General features: G+C 42.8%; 1 protein-coding gene across 1 annotated transcript in view; it reads left to right on the top strand.

The window, feature by feature from the left end:
* fhit (fragile histidine triad diadenosine triphosphatase) overlaps positions 1-21,018 on the top strand; it is a 330,306-nt gene that overhangs the window by 82,879 nt on the left and 226,409 nt on the right. The window contains exon 4 of the mRNA XM_080781553.1: positions 5,169-5,309. Coding sequence (XP_080637679.1) covers positions 5,180-5,309 — 130 coding nt within the window. The 5' untranslated portion in view covers positions 5,169-5,179. The remainder of the gene's footprint in view (positions 1-5,168; positions 5,310-21,018) is intronic.

Below are 21,018 nucleotides of genomic sequence, written 5' to 3'. Positions count from 1 at the left end.
CGCCAAATAATGAGCTTTCTTAGCCGAGTTTCAAACCTGACATTTGATGAAGGGGTTTGTCAGATTGCGCTCTCAGAGCGGCGCATTCGTCCATTGCAAAAGGGGAGCAGGTGGACATGAATGTTTTTTTTTTACCCTGCTTTGTAGCCATGCTCTAATGATGGCAGCGTTACTTAGTCGGTCGGTGTAGTTGGTCTATTGCTTTCTCAGTCTGAGAAACACTTTGGTCCCAAACAAGATGTCTCAAAGTTTGTCTTCATGGTCACCATCCAGAATAGGGGTGAGACGACAGGGGAAACCTCACGATACCATATCTGTGGCCATGTTGGGCCCTCCATAACTATAATATCCATATTCGATATATTTGCAAGAGACTTCGTCGACGATATTTCACGATATCTGTAACTGAAAATGAAAAAAAAATAACCATAAAAGGCTAACATCTTGGTAGGCCTGTTATGTATTTATTCCAAAATCAAAAAGATGTTTTGTGTCACAAATTGGCAAATAACTACGTCAATTTTGCCTCCTCCAAACGATAAAACACTTGTCCACAACATGATCACCGTTTATAGCAGTTGAAAGGAGGATTTTCAAACCTCCATAAGTCGGAAACCTCGCTATAGGCCTTGAACACCCCCCCCCAGCACCAGGAAATGTTACCCTTTTTAATTCCATGTTTTTAACCTTGCTAGTGAGAGCATGGGGCTGTATGGCTGCTTGTGTGCACTCAAATAACAGATCTTCAAGCTCACAGAGGTGCGGCACACATGGTGAGCTTGTAGATGTGCTTTATGACTACACCTAAGCAATAGACAGTTAGGCATCAACGTTTCTTCTGCTAGTGGTGTCCTTACTGAGCATTCAAGATACGGGCATATTGAAGATTATCGGTATTAATATTTATTTTCAGGGCAAAAAGTTTGAATGTATCAGACTTCTCAGCTCTGAAGTCACTTTAACCCATTTTGGGGCGGGATCAACCCCTTTTGGTGTTAGCGTTATGCTATGCATTAGCTATTGAAAAACCTGTGGCGCAAATTTGGAAACATAGTTAGAAATATAGGTATTTCAGAAAACTGTCATGATTTAGAAGACATTTTTTTAATTTCGACGTCGGGCCTAAATGGGTTAATAATACAGTTTTGAATTGTCTGGGCAACTCCAGAAGCACGGTGAGCTGGAGCGTAGTGGGTTAGTGGGTCTTCACAGTGTATCGGTGAACCACAATCATTTTGTCACAAAAAAGGAAGAAGCTGCCCTGCTGGCTCAGGCAGTCGGGATGTGCCTAGGTACACACAGTATGAATACTGTTCAAGATCTGTGTTGCATGGAATCTCACTCTCATTCTCATGTCCCACTGGGTTTCTGTCTAGTATTCTGTTTAAGTGCTTTGTTATTTTTTTTGTTATATATATATATTCCGTAGAGAGTTTCACTTTCTCTTGCTCTCTCAATTGGAACATTTGGTGCTCAACGGAGCACTTCTGTAGCAGGGAGTCGGGACCCCGTGGGTTGCTTGGCAACAGTTGTTGTCCTTGTCGAAGACTGCCTGACCTTGATGCGAAGGCCAAATAAGCAGCTGTTTACTGCATGCATATAATCACACAGACATGACATTACACACCTTCTCGTACTTACACAAAGTGGGAGAGATGACTACTCTTTCCTGGAACAAAATGGTAACAAAATGGCAAAAAAACACTTGTTTAAGTTTTAAGGTCGTCCATCCACAGACAGCACTGGCTGTGTCACAATGAAGATGCAGATCGATCTCAAAGCTGGCTCAATGCACCTCGCATCATTGTGAAAACCTTTGTATGGAAGAATGGTGTCATGCAATCTCGCTTTTTCTTCTTGTCTCACGTGGTGACTGTGTGTGTGTGTGTGTGTGTGTGTGTGTGTGTGAGAGAGAGAGTGAGAGTGTGTGTGTGTGTGTGTTGCGCGCCCTTACTAAACAAGTAAAATACCAACCATTAGTACAAGCCATTATACAGTACATCTAGGCCAACGACGTGGGGGCCGGGGGACCAGGGCCCCCATGAGGAATTGGACCAGGGATCTCGGCCGCCCCCATGAGGAATTGGACCTGAATATATATATATATTCCGGGTATATTTCGGGTATTCCCAGGTGTTGGTCATAAGTGTCAGATGTCAATACGTTAATGTGCGTGTGTTGCTTATATTCTGTATAATGTGTTTAGATTTGGTATACTGTCTGTTTATTTTTTAAATGTTTTACCTACCTATCACTTGCAGTAGGTAAAACAATTGAATTGGGCTATTGAGGTGATCAAATGACCAAAAACAACCAACGTTTGGATATTTTTTCTCCCCAGTCCGAATTTCTCTTATCTTTATTATTCATATGGATGCATTATTTGTTTGGTTTTAATATTAACCCATTCTGAACGGGAACTCATTTTGGTGTTAGCATCATGTTATGCTTTAGCTATTGAAAAATAGCAGACCTACAAGCTCGTAGCGCGCCACCGAGTGGCGCGCTACGAGCTTGTAGGTCTGCTATTTTTGAAAAATCGAAGAGCGACTGACATTTTTAGAATCTGATCTCAGGTCAGAATGGGTTAATCAGACCAGTGTGTGTCCAGTGGAAACCTCGTATGAATCTGATCTCGGGTCAGAATGGGTTAAACTAGAGAGGGGCACTTCATGGCCCACTGGCAGCGTGCAGAGGAAATGTGATGCTGATCGGCCCTACATTTGTGAGATTAGCTGCTACAGACAGACAGACAGACAGACAGACATGATCTTCTTCATTTGTTTGTTTGATTTTATTAGACGTCAAGCAAGAAAAACCAAGGGACAATGCATTTTATTGCACGACAAATTGCCAGGAGGTCATTTATATTATAAACAGTTCCTGGACGAACATCATCATGTTGCAAACATTTATAAACACACAAGATAATTATTCTATGTGTCCTTGTACTATTATTCTAATTAGCAGTCCATCCTAATAAGCCATAAAAGCAATGATGATTTGTACTCTCCGGTGCTGCTGTGTGATCAGAGCTAAGTGGAAACGGCTAAGTGATCATGTGCCTGAAAAGGTTGCCCACCCCTGCCGTATATACGGTATACACATACAGTACTCTCTGCCGTATGCTTTACAGACGTGGTATAGCCGCAATTTGCAACTCTAGATTTTTTTTAAAATAATGGGATGAATCTAGAGTTGCAATACCCTTTGACTCCCCACTCATCCAATTTTTGCTTTTGCGATCTGCTTGTATTAAACAATGTTAAACTCACCAACATTGCAGCTCTAGGCCAAGCTTGAATGACTCTTTTCAATCTGCCAAGCTTTTGTTTCATAAAAATCCACCGTAGACAAATAGACACTTTTCTGTCAAGAAATTCTGTGCAGGTGATTATTTTTCTAAGTGTTGGAGTTCGGAAGCGCACGCTTTTATTAACGGGTCGCGCTGCTGCTGCCTCCTGCATTATGTGCAAATTCGAAACGGGTGGTACGCAGAGGGTCGTTCAGTGACTTCGACGAGGGCTTCCAAACTCCCAACACTTTTTTACAAAAGAATCAGCCTAGAGCTGCAATGCAAGTTTAACGTTGTTTAATAAAAGCAAATTGGATGAATGGGGAGTCGAGTTGCAATTTGCGGCTAGGCTAGACATAGGGGCAGTGGAGTGGTTGGCAGAGCGGATGGGAATGGTGAGGTTCCCAGTTCGATCCCGGGTTCCCCCAGAGTTAGTGTCGCCTTGCATCCGCCATCGGTGTATGAATGTGTGTGTGAATGGGTAATGCATGCACAGTCTATGCAAAGTGCTTTGGATAAAAGCGCTGTAGATACTGTAAATGCACCATTTACCATTTTACATAGTGCCTCCATCCTACTCCATTCAACACTGCTGCTGACAGGAAACCGCCGCAGCCCATATGAGTCAGAAGTGCAGTGAAGTGAAGTTCTTCCTCCTCAATCGGCTTCCCTCGCCTGAGTTGTGTGTTCGTATAGATGGTCAATCTATATGAACACAACTACGCGTACTCGGGTGAGGGATGGACGCTCGGCCAATCCGAATGCAGCGGATGTAGCTAGATTTATCCTTAGGATGTTGTAGATTAAATAATCTTCCAAAGATGAAGGAATGACAAAGTGAAGTGTTGAGAATTTATTAAGATGATTCGGCAGAGTAACAACACACAGAGAGTGAGGAACAGGCCTCCTTGCCTGCTCCAGCAGCCCCTCCGGGCGCAAGCCTCCTCAACCCCATTCTCAGACAGTCCTTATAGTCCTTGTAATGTCCATATACGGATCTGCGCTAAACATAAGGGCGACACACAAATAAGTATACCTTTGCTGACGGCGTGGAGGAGTCAAGTCAGCTGTTGGATTGACAGCTGCATGAATTAGACTGAGCACATTGGTGAGCAAAGAGACTGAATGGAAAGGCAGAGAAATACAGAATAAAGCATATATTTGGCACTGTAGTTGGCATTCTAAAATTCCCATTACAGATGTCTTGGAGCCAAAGTGACAATGAAATTCTCTTTCAGACATGTTGACACGCTGACTGACTTGAATATTGCTTGCTACTGATTGGTCATTGAACAGTGTGGTTGTTTACTAGAACAGACCTTTTCTGGAAAAGTCCTGAAAATAAACGATAATAACGATAATCTTCAATATGCCCATATCTTGACACATTGTTTGGTGCTTGAAAGTCTAGATGGGTTAACAACTCCCCAGAGAAAATGAAAGATCTATATATTCACATGTATGTGTATGTATGTATATATATATATATATATACACACAAATAAGACGGTAACAGTATTAATATCCACAGCCAAAAGGTAAAAATTTAATTAAAAATAAAGTGAATGAACAAGGAATGATGATTTTATCCATCAAGGTTAGTGGTATCGCTTCTGTCAAGGAAACCTACGGTCAAGGTGGTAGCTAATTAATTTCACCGTGCCAATTGACGACTAATAATAATGATGATAATAATAAATAGTAAGTAAGATGACCTTGCTTAGAGTAAGACTTTATATTAATGTCTGGTCTATAAATGACATTTCAGCCCTATAATAACATGGCTGGCTGTCTATACTACGAGCACAAAACCTGCTCCTGCCTTTCGCCCCTCTTGACCAGTCTGGCTTTTGCCATCGTTTTGTTTTCTCAGGGCCTTCTTCCATGAACCAAGAGGACCAAGAGGACATGTCGACCGTGCGCTTTGGACAGCACCTCATCAAGGCCTCCGCCGTGTTCCTGCGGACGGAGCTGTCTTTCGCGCTGGTCAACAGGAAGCCCGTGGTTCCCGGCCGTATCCTTTCTATTAGCGGGGCTGAGTGTGGCGACGGCACAGGTGCGTACCGAGGCCTCGGGTCCTCTCGCTGTTCACAATGGACGGCTGTCTCATCTCCACTTTACCTCTCTCTCTCTCTCTCTCTCTCTCTCATGCTGTGCTCAATGGAGCACCTTTTGTAGGCCCATGTGGTTGCTTGGCAACAGTTGTTATGTTTAGTGAAGTGAGCCTGACCTTGATATGAAGGCTGAATAAGCAGCTGTTTACTGCATGCACGCATGCATGCATGCACCCACACAAACACACACACACGCACACACATGAACACACACGTATGCACACACACACACATGCACACGCACACACGCACGCTCACACAAACGGTGGGTAGGCGACTGCAGTTTCCTGTAACGAAAGGACACATACCCATCACTTGTTTAATCTGAGAGGTAGAAATTCATATGGTGTTTGTTTTGTTCTCCAACTCAATTCGTAACAGCTGTGTTAGTTTGCCATTAAATGAAGACGTGCCTGAGGAAAGCACGCGTGGTCGAGGTCATATTTCTCTGTCGGCTTTCTCTTCCATTCTTCTCCCCATTGTACCTGTAGAAAAAAAAATGCCTCCATTTTTTGTGTATTAATCATCACTTTCAACTAGCTAGAGCAAGAATCTTGCATTCATTTGCATGATTTCCATCGCTGATTTGCTTTGAATAATGCACTTATTCTCTTTCTTGAATGATAATCAGTTCTTGGCTCCATGCTGGAGTTACTCAAGTGCTGCTCAGTCCTTGCATAACTCATCTGTGTTTAGATTAACTTTGGACTTGGGGAAGATTTCTCACCGCATTACAGGACATTGCTGTATAATCCTTAAGACTGGGGAGAGGCGGCCTATGTTCTAAGGCCACACATTAGCATTATTCAAATATAACATATTCTACAGTCTGTAGACATTAGAATAATGCCAGAGAGCAAAATTCCTGAGAAGACGCTGTGATTATCACCCTAGATGTGAAAGGCCAACACTTTCGCCTCCTGAGGGGGAGAGAGAGAGACAGACAGACAGTCAGACAGTCAGACTGTGTTTCCACACCTAAGCTCAAAGCGGTCGACGGCCTCGGACAGAAGAAGCTGTCCGCAGCTTATTTTCCCAGTTTTTAGACAGCTGGTGGATGGAAATTAAGCTCCACCTCCACGGACGACTGACGCGGAGGAGGAGAGCGTTTCCGGCAATCTGGCCGCTGCGCAAGTCGTCTGCGGAAGTGGAGCTTCTTTTCCATCCACCAGCTGTCTAAAAACCCGGAAAAGAAGCTGCGCACAGCCGAGAACGTGCGCGGCTCTTTAGTAAGTCTGGCAGCACCTAGACTCTAGGTCCTAGAGTCTAGGTGCTGCCAGACTTAGGTCCTAGACAGACAGTCAGTGAGAGAGACAGAGAGAAGAAGAGAACTGTGAAAGAGGATGGAGGCAGAGTGAAGAGAGAAAGACGTTGAGAATGATGCCATTTGACATGAACACCTGGGTACTAAAAGTTGATTGTTCACTTGGAAGTGAGTGTTTGTGAGGCAGTGCAAAGTATTATTATAGTTGACTATGCAATTGACAAAACATTTTAGTTGAAGAAGAAGAAGGAAAAAAAGGCGTTTACAAAACTATCTATGGTAAGTTTGGTAACTGAAACTGCATTGGCTTCAAAATGAACTAAAATACTATATTCATACATCCTCTTTCTCTACCTAAAACGACATTTGACACAAAAAAGTCACAGTTCGCCAAGATCGACATTAGACGACTAATCAGGTTATTATTAATCCAGAATCGCCAGTATTATAGCCTATTTGCCGGTTCGCAGACGCGTTGTGAACTTGGAGATGGGCTACATTCTAACTATTTTTCTTTTTTAATCTCGCACATGACTACCCGGCCATATCACATAAATAAACTAAAACCAAGACTTTTCACAAAATGAAACTAAACTAGCAAACCCGCTTTAAAAATGAATGAAAGAAAACAACACAAAAACAAATGCACATTTCACAAACTATAATAACCTTGAGGAAGAGTTGGTCTTTAGTTTTGGCTATGCTTACTGATTTAGCTACAGTATATCCAGACTTCAACAAACAAACAAAAAACTTTCTTTATCAAAAGTTCCAACGTACCTTGACTTTGAGGTACTTTATCAGCGTCTTGTCAGGTTGGGACAAGCACAGTATGAGAATGAGAGATGTGTTGAATTACACACTCGGCGAACAGTCCCATGGCCAATTTTATGATCATATCCAAAATAATGACTCCCATCATTATTGTCCAATGTCAGTTAAATCAGTTCGAGAGTCATTTAAATAATATGGGCATTAAGGAATTCATTCAACATATTCCAACATAAATCAAAAGTATTTTTGAGTGGTGCAACCACTCCAAGGAACAGCAATGTCCGTGTGTCTGTGACTCTGTGTGTCTGTGTTCACCTATCTATGTGACGTTAATGAGCACCAGTATAATGAGTACCAGTATGGGGCGCCGTTTGCCAGAAACAGAGAGAGAGGGATAGTGCTGCACTGTTGCCTGCTAATGAGAAAGAGAGACGGAGAGAGAGAGAGAGGTGTGTGTGTGGGGGGGGGGATTGCACCACTCAGTTCACACGGGTGTGATTTTTTTAAAGACAATGGTGGCCAGGCCAGAGACCAGTCCACCTGTCACCTCATGGGACGATCCTTATCCCTCCCTCTGGTTAAATTAACTATACAAATGGTTGTATTATTTATTTTAGTTTTTGTATTAATTCTATTTTCAGCTAGATTACTTTTCAGAGCAAAGAGAGGGTACACAATGTCTTCCGAGCTCTCAGCGTCTCCCGTTCAATTGAAAAATGTTTGCATTTGCATTTAATTTGTGAAGTAGCCTATTGAGAATCTTTAGTAAAAAACAAATGGTGGCAAACTAAAACATAAAAGGCATATTTCACTGTATTAGCGACCCATAAAATCCATCCGAGACCCACACGTGGGTCAAAAGTGTGTTCATATCATATTTTAGCTTTTCATATTACTCCCCTTCTTTAAAGAGGTTTACAATTATTATAGCCCATCTGACAAAATGTACTTTTTGGGACCTTTTGCAACAATGCGCTTTTAACGGGCGGGCATGCAGGCATGCAGGCAGGCAGGCAGGCAGGCAGGCAGGCACGCACACACACACACACACACACACACACACACACACACACACACACACACACACACACACGCACGCTATTTAAGTATTGATTTGTAAGTGAAGCAAGCTGGCGATTCTGATATTAATAGTAATTTAACATTATGCAGTAGAAGATAGACCACATTAGTAGCTTATGATATGCGATGTGTCATCTCCATGTAGTGTGTTGAACATTTGGCCCGTAATGACCCTCATTCAATCATGGAGGACAGGTCCCACTTGAATTACAAAGATAAAGATTCTATTACTTGTGGAGGCCTCGCGGTCTCAGAATTGTAATATAGGGCATATGGATGTGAGGAATTTAATATGTACAGTAGACTCGTCGTGGCCATTTAATTTCTGCAGAGCATGTGAGATTTGCCATGTTCTATAAGGGGGTGGGATCCAGCGAGTGTTCCCATGAAACATTATGATATTTGGCTGTAATAGCAGGAGGCTTGGATGTGGAGACTTGTGGAGAGTGTTTGAGCATGACGCTGATCTGGGAGCAGTCATAGAACACTCACTGTCATTGCGGGGTGTTGTCGACAGCGGCAGACTATGCGTAATAATCACCTCTTTCAAGTGCATTGTTGCTTTTATATAACCACCACCTACACATGTGACATGTGGCCTTTTCGGAAAGCGTTCGTTCAAATAATAGCTGGCTCCCTGCGGGTTCCAACAAGAGTTGACATTGTTTGCAATAATTGTGTCTTTGATCATTTTGTGATTCATCAGTTCAGTTGAGTTTTATTTATTTCCAGCTGTTTTGAACAACAAAGTGCATCTATATATACACAATGTGCATGAGTTCAGTTTGGGCAAGGCACAATCGCAAAAGAAAAAGTCCAACACACAGGTTGTCAAGTCCACTTGATATAGTAAAGTGTCCAAGGTGCTGGAAAAGGGGACAGGGTCAGATCAACATATGGAATGTCATAACAGGTCAGCTCCATATGGAGATCTAAGGGTGGCAGCGGGGGCAGTGTCTTGAGAGTGTACAGGGTTTGATGAGGGCCCAGGCAGGGCCGGGCCTTAATTTTCGGGTCCGTTGAGAACTCTACTAATAACTTTGGGGCGGGCCCGTCTAGAGTTTGAATGGACGGGTATCGGTCAAAAGGGAGACATCGAACAGGTCAGCTCCATATATGGAGATCTAAGGGTTTGAGATCAGATCAGATGTGGAGTTGCTCCATATATGCAGATCTAGGTGACGAGCCAGTGTTCTCCATGTATGGCTATGCAGGGTTTGATGAGGTCAGTGTCGTGATCTTCATATATGGAGACGGCCATATATGGTGGTGTGATGTGTCACATGGCGTGACCATGTATGAAGGCGTGTGACACGAGGCATGGCACGACGACGCACTGACTGTCGGCAAATGCAGGTTTTCATAGTAAACACTCAATTATTCCCGTTTGTAAATATCTAAGAATAAATGCTTTCCTTTTTAATCGTTTTTTTTGGAAGTGAAATATTAAATATTAAATTAATAAATTCCATCTACATTTTTAGGTAAGTTGAATTAAGTAGTGCCGTCAGTTTGTAAACGTTTATGGAAATGCAATGCCTCGTAGAGTAAAGTGGAATCAAAACAGGGTTGGATAATGATGTGTTTACCACAGCGGCAGGACTGTGTCGGTTTGATAGCCTCACCATCGGCTGCCCTGCAGATAGCAAGACGTTCTCTTTACCTCTTGATGTCAGCGCTGCTCTTGTTCACAGCGTGCGTCTTTTATCATTTTGAGATCTCGTTCGGTTAAAAAAAAAGCCAGACTTCCTCTACAGCTCCGTGCATTGCCACCTCCTGCTTCATAATAATGCAAACATAATTTGATGTGCCATGTAGGATTCACAAATCAAGAGATGCTTCTGCCACTGTCTGATACCTGCCATGCTCAAAGGGTCACTTCCCACCCCTTTTGCAACCAGATATGTTATTTTAATGATGTTTGGAAGACAAGAAACACTTTCCTGTGGTTTGTATGTGTTTTTTAGATATTTTTGTATTTCAAAGTGTCCATGGTGTCATGGACACTGGTCTCACTTCCTTCCTGGATCCACATTCCCTATCCACAAGGAGGAGCAGTGCACCAGAGCATTATGGGAATTGTAGTCCAGGAAGGAAGTGAGCCCAGTGTCTATGACACCATGGACACTTTGAAATACTAAAATATCTACATATATAAACGCATATTACCCACATACTGTAAGAAAATCCCAAACATCATTAAAATAAGATTGTTGCTAAATCTAATCTGGTCTCTAATCTCATAAATGTATTCCTTTCCTCATCATAAACTAACTGCTGCTCTTAAGGCACGACACCATGGCATGGCGTGAACAAATGATTGTCGGGCAAGATTTTACATCACGGTAGGATAGGCACAGCTCGTGCAAGTTGTGTATAACAAAATGACAATTGAAGTTGCAATATTATAATAATCATCATAATACATTGGCTTGATCTCAGCCATTGAGTGGAGCTGGGTACAGTAGCTTGCATAGTTTGCAAAAACATAATGTATTAGGCATAATATTTTATAAAATTTGCTTAAGGGAGGATCAGCCAGCCAACACATCTTTTGTCTTCTTCTTTTTTCCTCATTATTTTATTTATATTATTCATTCATCCGTTTAGTAATTCCCACTCATTAGCTGTTGCAGTGGCGTCATGGTAAATGTCAATTGCTCTGTGGACGTTATTTTTCCTCCACTCATGTTTTCCATCTTACGGGCAGCTTTCTCAAGTAGATCAACCCAATGTGACAGGAATTTAAATAATGCACACAGAAGGTCAACAGCTGACTAAACCTCGCAGAGTTCTGCCCGTGTGTGTACTGAGAGATTTCACACTATTGCATATTGAACACAAGAGGGAGAGGGGAGTGTGGTTATCGCCAATAATATCACAGCTGTGATCTGGTTACAGACATATCCAGCGAGTGCCCGTTGGACCGTCACATTATTTGTTGTTCCTTCTGAGCTTGAGGCTGACCAATTCAGATGTTACCAAGGTTAGCCGTGCACACACACACACAGGCAGACGGATGAAAGGCATTTATTGCGTTTCAAGGGGAATGCTTTTATTTTGCCAGTGCCAACGATGAGCTAACCAAGGATTTGCCTGCTTTCTCCATCTGTGCAGTTGTAACAATAACGTTTTGAATTGTGTTGCGACGCAGATGGAGTCTAGGGCTCAGGGAGAAAACTCAACAACACAGATGGAAACATGTGAAAAAAAATGAATTTATTGAAGTGATGTACACTGTTAAGCTCCAGAAGGACGACGAGTTGTGCCAGAGCAAATTAATAATTGAAACCGAAAGGTACTAAATGGCTAAACGGCTTTGTATTAAAATGAGGGCTGTCAATTTACGGAATTAATTTGATTTAACGAATGTGCAGAATGACCCGCACCATACGCATACCATCTTTCCACCCACTAATGGTTGATCGTTGGTTGATCCAAACAATGATCCACATACACGTACACGGAAAGAGAACCTGTCCGTACCGGTTATTGCCACAAAGCGCTGCCCAAATCACGTAGCATAACAGGGTGGGAGCGAGAGAGTCATTTGTCTTTTCAATCCCACAAAAGTATACAGAGACAATGTGCATATTTTGGGCATAATGGTTACGAATAGTGATTAATTATGATTAATTATCAATCTGGGATGCATATGATACAAACAGAAAATGACAGGGGATTTACTTGGAACTACCTTTTCATGACTTTTGCAGTAAAGTATATGAATAAACAAAAACAAAAAAACATTTTGTTCTATGTCAAAAATGAAGGCTCCTTTTGAGGGTTTGTTCCCACACTAATACACAACATTCTCTGGGTATCGAGTTTAGGAACGTTTGTGGTATAGCCTACTGTTTTTACTGGTACTGGTTTGTGGTATGCTGGTATACTAGGACTGGCACATCTGACCAGCCCGTTGTATTTTGGCACTGAAACATGAAACATTTACCTAAGGCACATTCTCACCCTGTATTATCCATACACTGAAACATGAAACCTACTCAACGCGTTTAGGGTAAGGACCCCCAGTTTGACATGCATATTAGTCTACAGACCCCCATTCAATGGCATTTCTATCTCTAGGACCCCCACTTTATATTGTAAAATCAATGTTAATTTAACTCTGCGAGTGTACAAATGGAACCAAATGGACCCCTCAGAGTTACAGACCCATTAGGGTCTATTTGGTTACAAACTATCATTTAGCTGTATGGGGATCCCCTGGAACTCCCTCAAGGACCCCTGGGGGTCCCCGGACCCCACTTTGGGAACCACTGCTGTAGGCTACCGATTTCCAAACTTGCTAATATGTTCAGTCAAACAATACAAACCAAAACATGCCCTGTACTTAAACAGCACTACTGAATAGAAGAACTGCTGCAACGGTGAGCAGGCTATATATCTTCTATCCATAAGAAATTCAGTACGATACAATACTTACGACTAGCCCGTAGCACTTGCCCTAGCCTTGTTGACCTTACAGGCGTCTGCATACTAGGCTTGTGTAACTTGGATAGCATTTTATGTAGACTAGACATATCACTCTATAGCGTATATGCATAGTTTCATTATACAGATATTGCACTGTTGGGTCCTTAGGTATGATTCATGATGGCTAGTATTTTTATGTATTTGATGTATTACCATGTTTTTGTTCTTGCTTAATGTAAATCACTCTGGATTAAGAGTGTCTGTTTGTTAAGTGCTTAAATTGTAAATTGACATAATATGTTTAACAAGCACAACATAATGAAGGCACCACCCACTGTCGTTAAAAATCGTAAATCAATAATACGAGACGAGGGGGGGGGGGGGGTGTTGCATATTGAGATCCACAGTTCAGCTCCGTGTGCTCCTTCTTATGGCCAAGGTTGAGAAGCACTGGTTTTTAGGCCATACAAAGGGAGTCCTGGTATTTTTTTTGTTTCTTTACAATATTGGGAAACAAATTAGTTTCCATGGTGATGCAGATAAATAGGAACCGTTGAGGAACCCAATCGATTGATCATTATAATTAACATGCAGCCCATCCATCTGACCACTTAACACGTATAGTTAAGTGGCCACATATTAGGGCCGCGGAAGGCTTTAGGGAATTTCAAGTGGGCCCTGATCCAGGAACAAACTGGCCTAAAAAGAAAAACATTATACAACCACGTTGTCACTTCAACAGTTAGGACTATTCTGGGATTGGATTCTATTTAAAATTTTAAATGGATATTATGTAAAACATATCCTTTGGCATCGATAAGAGGCACGTTTTTTTTATATCCGTCCCATTACTGCTGCAGCTCACCATGATTTCCATAAACATTTCAAATGTCTCCCAACCGCTTATTTCATGGATTTCATTACGTTTGTAAATTAATGCAGAGGACGTACACCTGAGTGCTCTTAAGCTCTTTGGTATTTTTTTGTAAATCCAGGGTTCACGGTCCGTTCAGAGCTGCATAGATCGCACTGAGCAGCTAGGCACTCGAGATGGAGTCCTAGCATCTCAACAGTATTATCCCCAAACAATGGCTTGTGCCGTCCTGCAACCCTTTTCATGGGTTTGCGAGGCCTTTTGTATAATGTTGAAATGCCTAATGGCATGGCGTCTGGGAGATAATTAATCATAGAAAAAGTGCTCCTCGGAGCACAGGTCTCCGCCAGGTCAGGTAGGTTATTGTGGCCTCCTCGTGGCTCTATATAATAGACCAATGTGAAAAGGGTGGCATTTCTTCCTCGGCCTAGTGTGAATGTGCGTGCAGGTCTTTTTTCCGACAGCATATTGATCCGAAACCTAAATCCTAACCTAACCCTAACCGCAAGCACGGGAGCAGCGCATGTCGGACCATCGCTTTTTCGCATCGCAGCGAATGTCCCCCCGCTGCGGAGCGGACCGTTGCCCCGTCGGCTAGAATGCTGTCGGAAAATTGTCCGCCTCCCGTGTGAATGTGCGTGCAAGATGTTATGGAAATCACACACTGCGTTCATGATGCGAGGTATTTTGTTCAAAACGGACCAATCCTGCAAACTTTGGAAGCCAATCTTAGCCAATCGGGATGGAATGTGAAAAATCGGACAGATCTGTCTTGATCACATGACTATTCAGATACCGTGTACTAATGTGTGTGATGTATGGATAAAATCCGTAGGAGTAATATTAAAACAATCGAGAATATGCTGTAGTTCTGATCTGGCATGCACCCAGGGTGTGTGACACTAAATTGGAATCACATTTATAACATCTTCTGTACCATAGGGTCTGGTTGGCAGTGAGGCTGAGCACACTCACTCGTGTATTTTTTATCTTGCTGTTGGTAGTCATGGCTGCAAGTTTTACATATTTACGGTACGTACCATTAAATATGTGTAATTCAGGAGTACTGTGGACGAAAAAGTTGTTTATGGGGGTGACTTGGGATAAACATGTTTGAGAACCACTGCAATAGACAATAATTGAAAATGGTACTTTCGAGAAAAGGAATAACATACATTTTGACATACAGTACCTTTTCAACCGAGGAGTATTTTCTAACCACTCAAATTACACATGTGATTAAATGTTCAAACACCAGAACGATTGATTTTCTTTTTTCTTTGAAGATTTAATTGCTGTCTGATAGATCACGTACCGTGATAAATTATCCATTTTCTGTAGCTTATACACAAAATATGCCTTTCATGTAGTTTGGCTCTGTATTGATCTGTGTAATTAGACTTTATTTTGCGTTGAGGGCTATCGTAATCAATAACTCGCACATGTCACTTTTCCCTTTCTATTCTTGTGGATAGAATTAGTTGAGGTGGGATGATGAGGTACAGTATGGAACGTTTGTGGTTGTGGGAAGCCTTTTTGACTTTTCGTGCAGGCCAAAGGAAAATCGATCTGCCGTGTTATACATTTCAACATTGACTGTCTTATAGTATGCCAGTAAGACGCCTGAGGGCACGCCCTTTTGGGGCGAGATCGTGCACACATCCGCCTGGGTGACAGCAGACTGCTGGGCGAGCGCTGGTGCTTTGGCATGGGGGGGTCAGATCTTCATTTTCGGGCCTGTTGAGGACTAGTTTTCTGCACTAATAACTTTGGGGCAGGCCCGTCTAGAGTTTAAATGGACAGGTATCAGTCCCCCAGTTCCCAGACAGGTATTCAATTCAGTACGCATGTATCGCATCGCAGCTGTGCCTATAGCAATGACGAGGCATTCTATTCTATTATTTTATATTATTATAAAACATAACTAAGATAAGAATGTGTTGGCCTGCATTTAACAAAGACAGGCACGCTAGTTTATAATTACATTTTTTAACTCCAACCAAATTATTGCTTCTAAATAGATTTGCGCAATGTACTGTACACAATGTGTCACACAATGAATGAATGAATGAATGGCTAAAAGTGTGGAAGTTTGCCTGCTTGACTGATGTTGCTGAATGAAATTGTGCACTGCACTAACTGTTTGCATCTCTCAGGATAGGTCGGGGTGGCAAAACTATCCAAGGGGATCAGATTTTGGATCCGGGGTGTTAAAGATATTCTTTAATTCATTCAATTATGATTGAATTAATTTGTTTCCTGCTGCACCAAATCCGGTTGTCTGCCAACTGGCTGTCTTTGCTACTTTTGTGTGACCATTTTATGAAATAAACATAAAAAAATAGATTTCTGCCTGCCAGGCTCCTCCAGCGACAATATGCAGTGAATCATCAATGCAGAATAAGTCTAATCCCCCCTAGCAGGATGTACAATCAGCACACATACACTTCCCATACCGCATAGTACACGGCTGTTTCCTGGTTTATGTTGATCTGTTTTCTTATCCAAAACTTTCTCCAGCACTTACTGTATACAACTCGGCTCACAAAACATTTGTCGATGACTCTGCATGATGTTGCGTGAGGTTGACAAGGACGTTGTAATGTGTCTTGTTTTCTCCAAACGGCACCGTGTCTATTATGAAAGAGCGTTATGGAACAGTGTTTTGCAGTGACATTTGGCAGGAATCGACTACACACTGAGAACATTTTAAGCATTGTGCTTTATTATGTTTTTCTTTGGAGAACCCCAGAAAAACAATTGAAATGGGTTTAGACGATGTGTTGTATTTGTTGAAAAATAGGGACGAAGTCTCATTTATCTTTGGTATTTGTGTTTTGTGAACTATTAGGCTTCGCTGCGTTTCTTTTGAATGCGAGGGACGGACGGACAGACAGACATACATAATGGAACTATGATTGATTTCATAGAGTGCTGATGAGTGTAGCTGCAATCATAGTCCTATATAATGAAGTAGTGATTCACTGCAACAACATCAAAGAGTCTGTCGAGACCGTGGCGGACGAAGAGATTTGTCATTAAACGGACGTCGTCGTGCAGTTGTTTACGCGGGGTATACAGATGGCTCTGCCGTTCTGTGGTTTGCGCACATACACACATACTTTGTCCACTTTCTCCCACAGCTATTTTAGTGTGCCTGCCTCTGAACGCACGGCTTCTGTTTAGCGCCGGGGACACAATGCAGAGCGAGACGCAGAGTACACACACACGCATGCAGCCGTTTTCCTCTGGGGTGGCAAGAGGGGTGGCCTCCTTTCTTCAGCTGAGGCTCTGTTTTATAATTAAAAACTTGTCTCCCATCGGCCCGCTCCAGATGTGACGGTGAACTTGTCAGCCTCCTCTGTGCCACAGAGAGATAGTGCAGACAGCGTGCAGCTGAGGGGGCCTTGGTCACAAAGCACGTTCCTTTTAATTTGTCCCCCCCCACCACACATCGTCGTCTCCACAGGCTTGGCAGAATGAGCATTCCGTTCGTTGTCCCCTTTTGTTTTTCCGGTTGCACATATAAATGTTTAAATTCAATGAAGTCCTATAACACAAAACTTTCAGCCGCTCAATTGGGTACACGAGCAAAGCATCGTGCCTCGAAAGACGTTCTGCAATCAATCTGCAAGACTTTTTTTTCCACACAAAGAAAGTTTACACTAGCTGACCGGTCGTTTTAGCTGACCCCCTGCTCTATAAGGCACTGGTTTTCAACATTATAGACCCTTTTGTATAATGTAACTGAGAGTGTACTAGTGTACAATCTCTGGGTCCCCAATCTGCACTGCATCTGAGATGCACTGCATCTCCCAAGAGGATGAACCGTGGTGGTTACCCCATGACTCAATGCACACACACACACACACACACACACACACACACACACACACACACACACTTTGTGTATCTGTACATATCTCAAAATGTAAAGAACAGTTTGCCATGAAACTTGCCGAGTGCATTCATGCTCCCTAGAGTCTAGGAACAAACCTATTGATTTGGAGTTTCCTTTCTTCTGGTGCCACCCTTTAGATGTCAAGAATAGAAGTACATGTACAGTACAATGCATTTGTTTTGTTCCTAAATATGAACTCCTGGAACGTTCTTCCATTTTGCTCCCTTTCCGAAATGACTGAGGTCTCTCCAGAGTCCCCTATATACACATCCAAGGTCAGAGGAGGACAACACACACTGGACCATAACACCGTTTGTGACCTCATGGTGGCAGTGACTGATTGCTGGTTGTAAACTCAATGAAAGCCATTTTCATTTCAAAAAGCATCATTACTCATAATTACCTTATATTGCATCTCGCGGGCTTATTAAGCCTGTGTACACTGATTACTCAGGCAAATTGAGTTTTTTTTTTCTTTTCTTAGGGAAAGCAATATTGAAGTACTTTCTTGTCAATCAGTTTTGAGCCTGTTTGCACCATGTGTGTGCGCGGCGTGCGTGTGTGCGTGCGTGAGCTCACTACACATGCCTTTGTGTGTGCACGTTTCTCTCTGCACTTGTGTCCTCGCCGGTGTGAGTGAGTGTTTTTTTCCCCGTACCTCCCCTTCACTTTCCACTAGCCCTGGTACATCCTCCAGACAGATGACAAGGCTGTTTTTCTGGATGATTCACAGCGCCACACTGGGGGCTTATCTGTGGAAACAGCAATAATGAATTTACGGGCACTAACTATGTCTCTGCTACTTGTAAATTCTAATTCTCCCGAAAGATATACAGCACCTTCGTCGACTTGCCTCCCTGCTTGGCTTTGATTAACCCATTCTGACCTGAGATCAGATTCATACGAGGTTTCCACTGGACACACACTGGTCTGATGAACCCATTCTGACCCGAGATCAGATTCTAAAAATGTCAGTCGTTCTTCGATTTTTCAAAAATAGCAGACCTACAAGCTCGTAGCGCGCCACTCGGTGGCGCGCTATGAGCTTGTAGATCTGCTATTTTTCATAGCTAAAGCATAACATGATGCTAACACCAGAATGGGTTCCCGGTCAGAATGGGTTAATATCAGGGTCTGAATACCGCATATAAGACACTACTGATTGCCTTATTCTGCTAAGCTTGAGTGGAGCCATGGGCAGTTATGGGGTGAATTAGACTAATGTTTGGGTATGGCTGTTGAGGAATGGTGAAGGGGTGTGAGGGGAGGCTATGGCCCCTTTAGCGGCCGATTTATAGTTTGTCGTACGTGTTGTCACAAGCCCGGAAATAGGAGATGTAGAAAGCTCACAATGCGTCGCAGAGGCGACACGTTGTGGCCTTTTGTATATTGGCTATTTTAGGCGTCCTGGACACCATCGTACGATGGAGCATAGATTAGCCCATTTTGGGGCGGGAACCCCTTTTGGTGTTAGCATTATGCTATGCTTTAGCTATTGAAAAATAGCAGATCTACAAGCTCATAGCGCGCCACCGAGTGGCGCGCTACGAGCTTGTAGATCTGCTATTTATTTTTTTTTAAATCGAAGAACGACTGACATAGAAACATAGCCTTTTCAGAAAACTGTCATTTTCAAACAGACATTTTTAGAATCTGATCTCAGGTCAGAACAGATTAGGCATTAGTTGATTGTCTGAAAGATTGCACCATGAAGACTCCCCTTAGGCTGCCATCAATTGCATGTTATGTATGGTAAAATGCTCCGGGGGTATAAGTGCCATGTTAATGTAAGTATAGTGGAAGATAATGGATCTTGGCTAGCATGTTAGGTTGCGTGTCCCTTGTGAAGTCCAGTCATGTTTAGTCGTGTAAATGTTTATGATGAATATTGTTGCAGTATTGTGCCATGGTGGTTTTGTTTCCCTGCTGATTATCAGATGTTGTTTTATACGGTTTTGTCTCTGGAAGGCTCCACATGTGGAAACATCAACAACCGGACATAATTGCCGGTGTTCAGGGTGGTTGAGCCAGTAGAATAGGCCATTTTGGGGCGGGAACCCCTTTTGGTGTTTTAAACATTACGTTATAATTTAGCTATTGAAAAATAGCAGATCTACAAGCTCATAGCGAGCCACCGAGAGGCGCGCTACAAGCTTGTAGGTCTGCTATTTTTGAAAAATCGTAAAAATGTGGCGCAAATCTTTGAATATTATATTTCAAAGTGAATGTTGAATGGAATAGGCTACAATAGTAGTGGCAAAGTATAGTGGCACAGAAATATGTGTGGACCATTAATAGGCTCTATGCACACAGAATAACTCTCCCTACTTCCTTCACAGGTGTCACAGAAACACTACACAGTGTGGGTCTCTCAAAGTGTCCTTGAGGGTGGGTCCCAAATGGCCCCGCACAGGTGTCTAACTCTGAGAGTGTACAAATGGAACCAAAATGGACCCTTACCGGTCAATTCGGTTCCATTTGTACACTCTCTGAGTTATTGGGGTCCTTGAAATGAAAAACGTTTGAGAACCACTGTACACGAAATGGAACAGAGCCTTAATTAGTATCATCGGCAACACCTGTGAAGGAAGTAGGCCTATAGGGAAGGGGCGCCCAAGTTCTTTCCAAAATGAGCGTGTGTGTGTGTGTGTGTGTGTGCGCCTATTGGCATAACAGCCACATTGGCTACTCTAAATTCCTTCAGGTCTATATTTGTTTTTCTCTTTGCAAAACGTTACGTCTCTTCTGTAGAAGTGCTGCACGCACGGCCACTTCAGGAAGAAGCAATCATGTTCTTGGCTATTGTAGAAATAGCATAATGCATGTATTCCCACATTTTCAGCATAACTGTGAGACAATGTAACAGTGTACTTTGCCAGCAAACAAAATGAGCCATGTCTATTGTCGTGGGAAGCATGCAAGGCGGCAGGCATGGTGGACGTGTTTATTCCCGAAGGTAGCGCGGCGGTGGTGGTGGTGGTGGGGGTGGTGGGGGTTGCCTTTCTTCTCTCCTCCCAGTTCCTCCATTCACCATCCTCTTCTTCTCCTGCTAGCGCTGTGCAGCAGTGCCAGTAAACACTTTCTGACGTGCTCTTGTGGAAAATGTGACATTTACAATAGCGATCATCAATCGTACTGTTTCAGCATGGCGCTCAGCTTGCATTCCATTTGATGTCCTTGAGCGAAAAGCCTGGATGATGCAGTCGGTCGGCGGTGAGCTAGTGCGTGCACACGCAGAGGCACGCGCGCACGGTCGCACATGCACGCGCACATATATAGTGC

Source organism: Protomyctophum bolini, assembly GCF_963924005.1.
Source record: "Protomyctophum bolini genome assembly, chromosome: 2".
NCBI classification, from domain to species: Eukaryota; Metazoa; Chordata; class Actinopteri; order Myctophiformes; family Myctophidae; genus Protomyctophum; species Protomyctophum bolini.
Note: the sequence above shows the minus strand (reverse complement) of the source record. Positions and strands in the feature narration are given on the sequence as shown.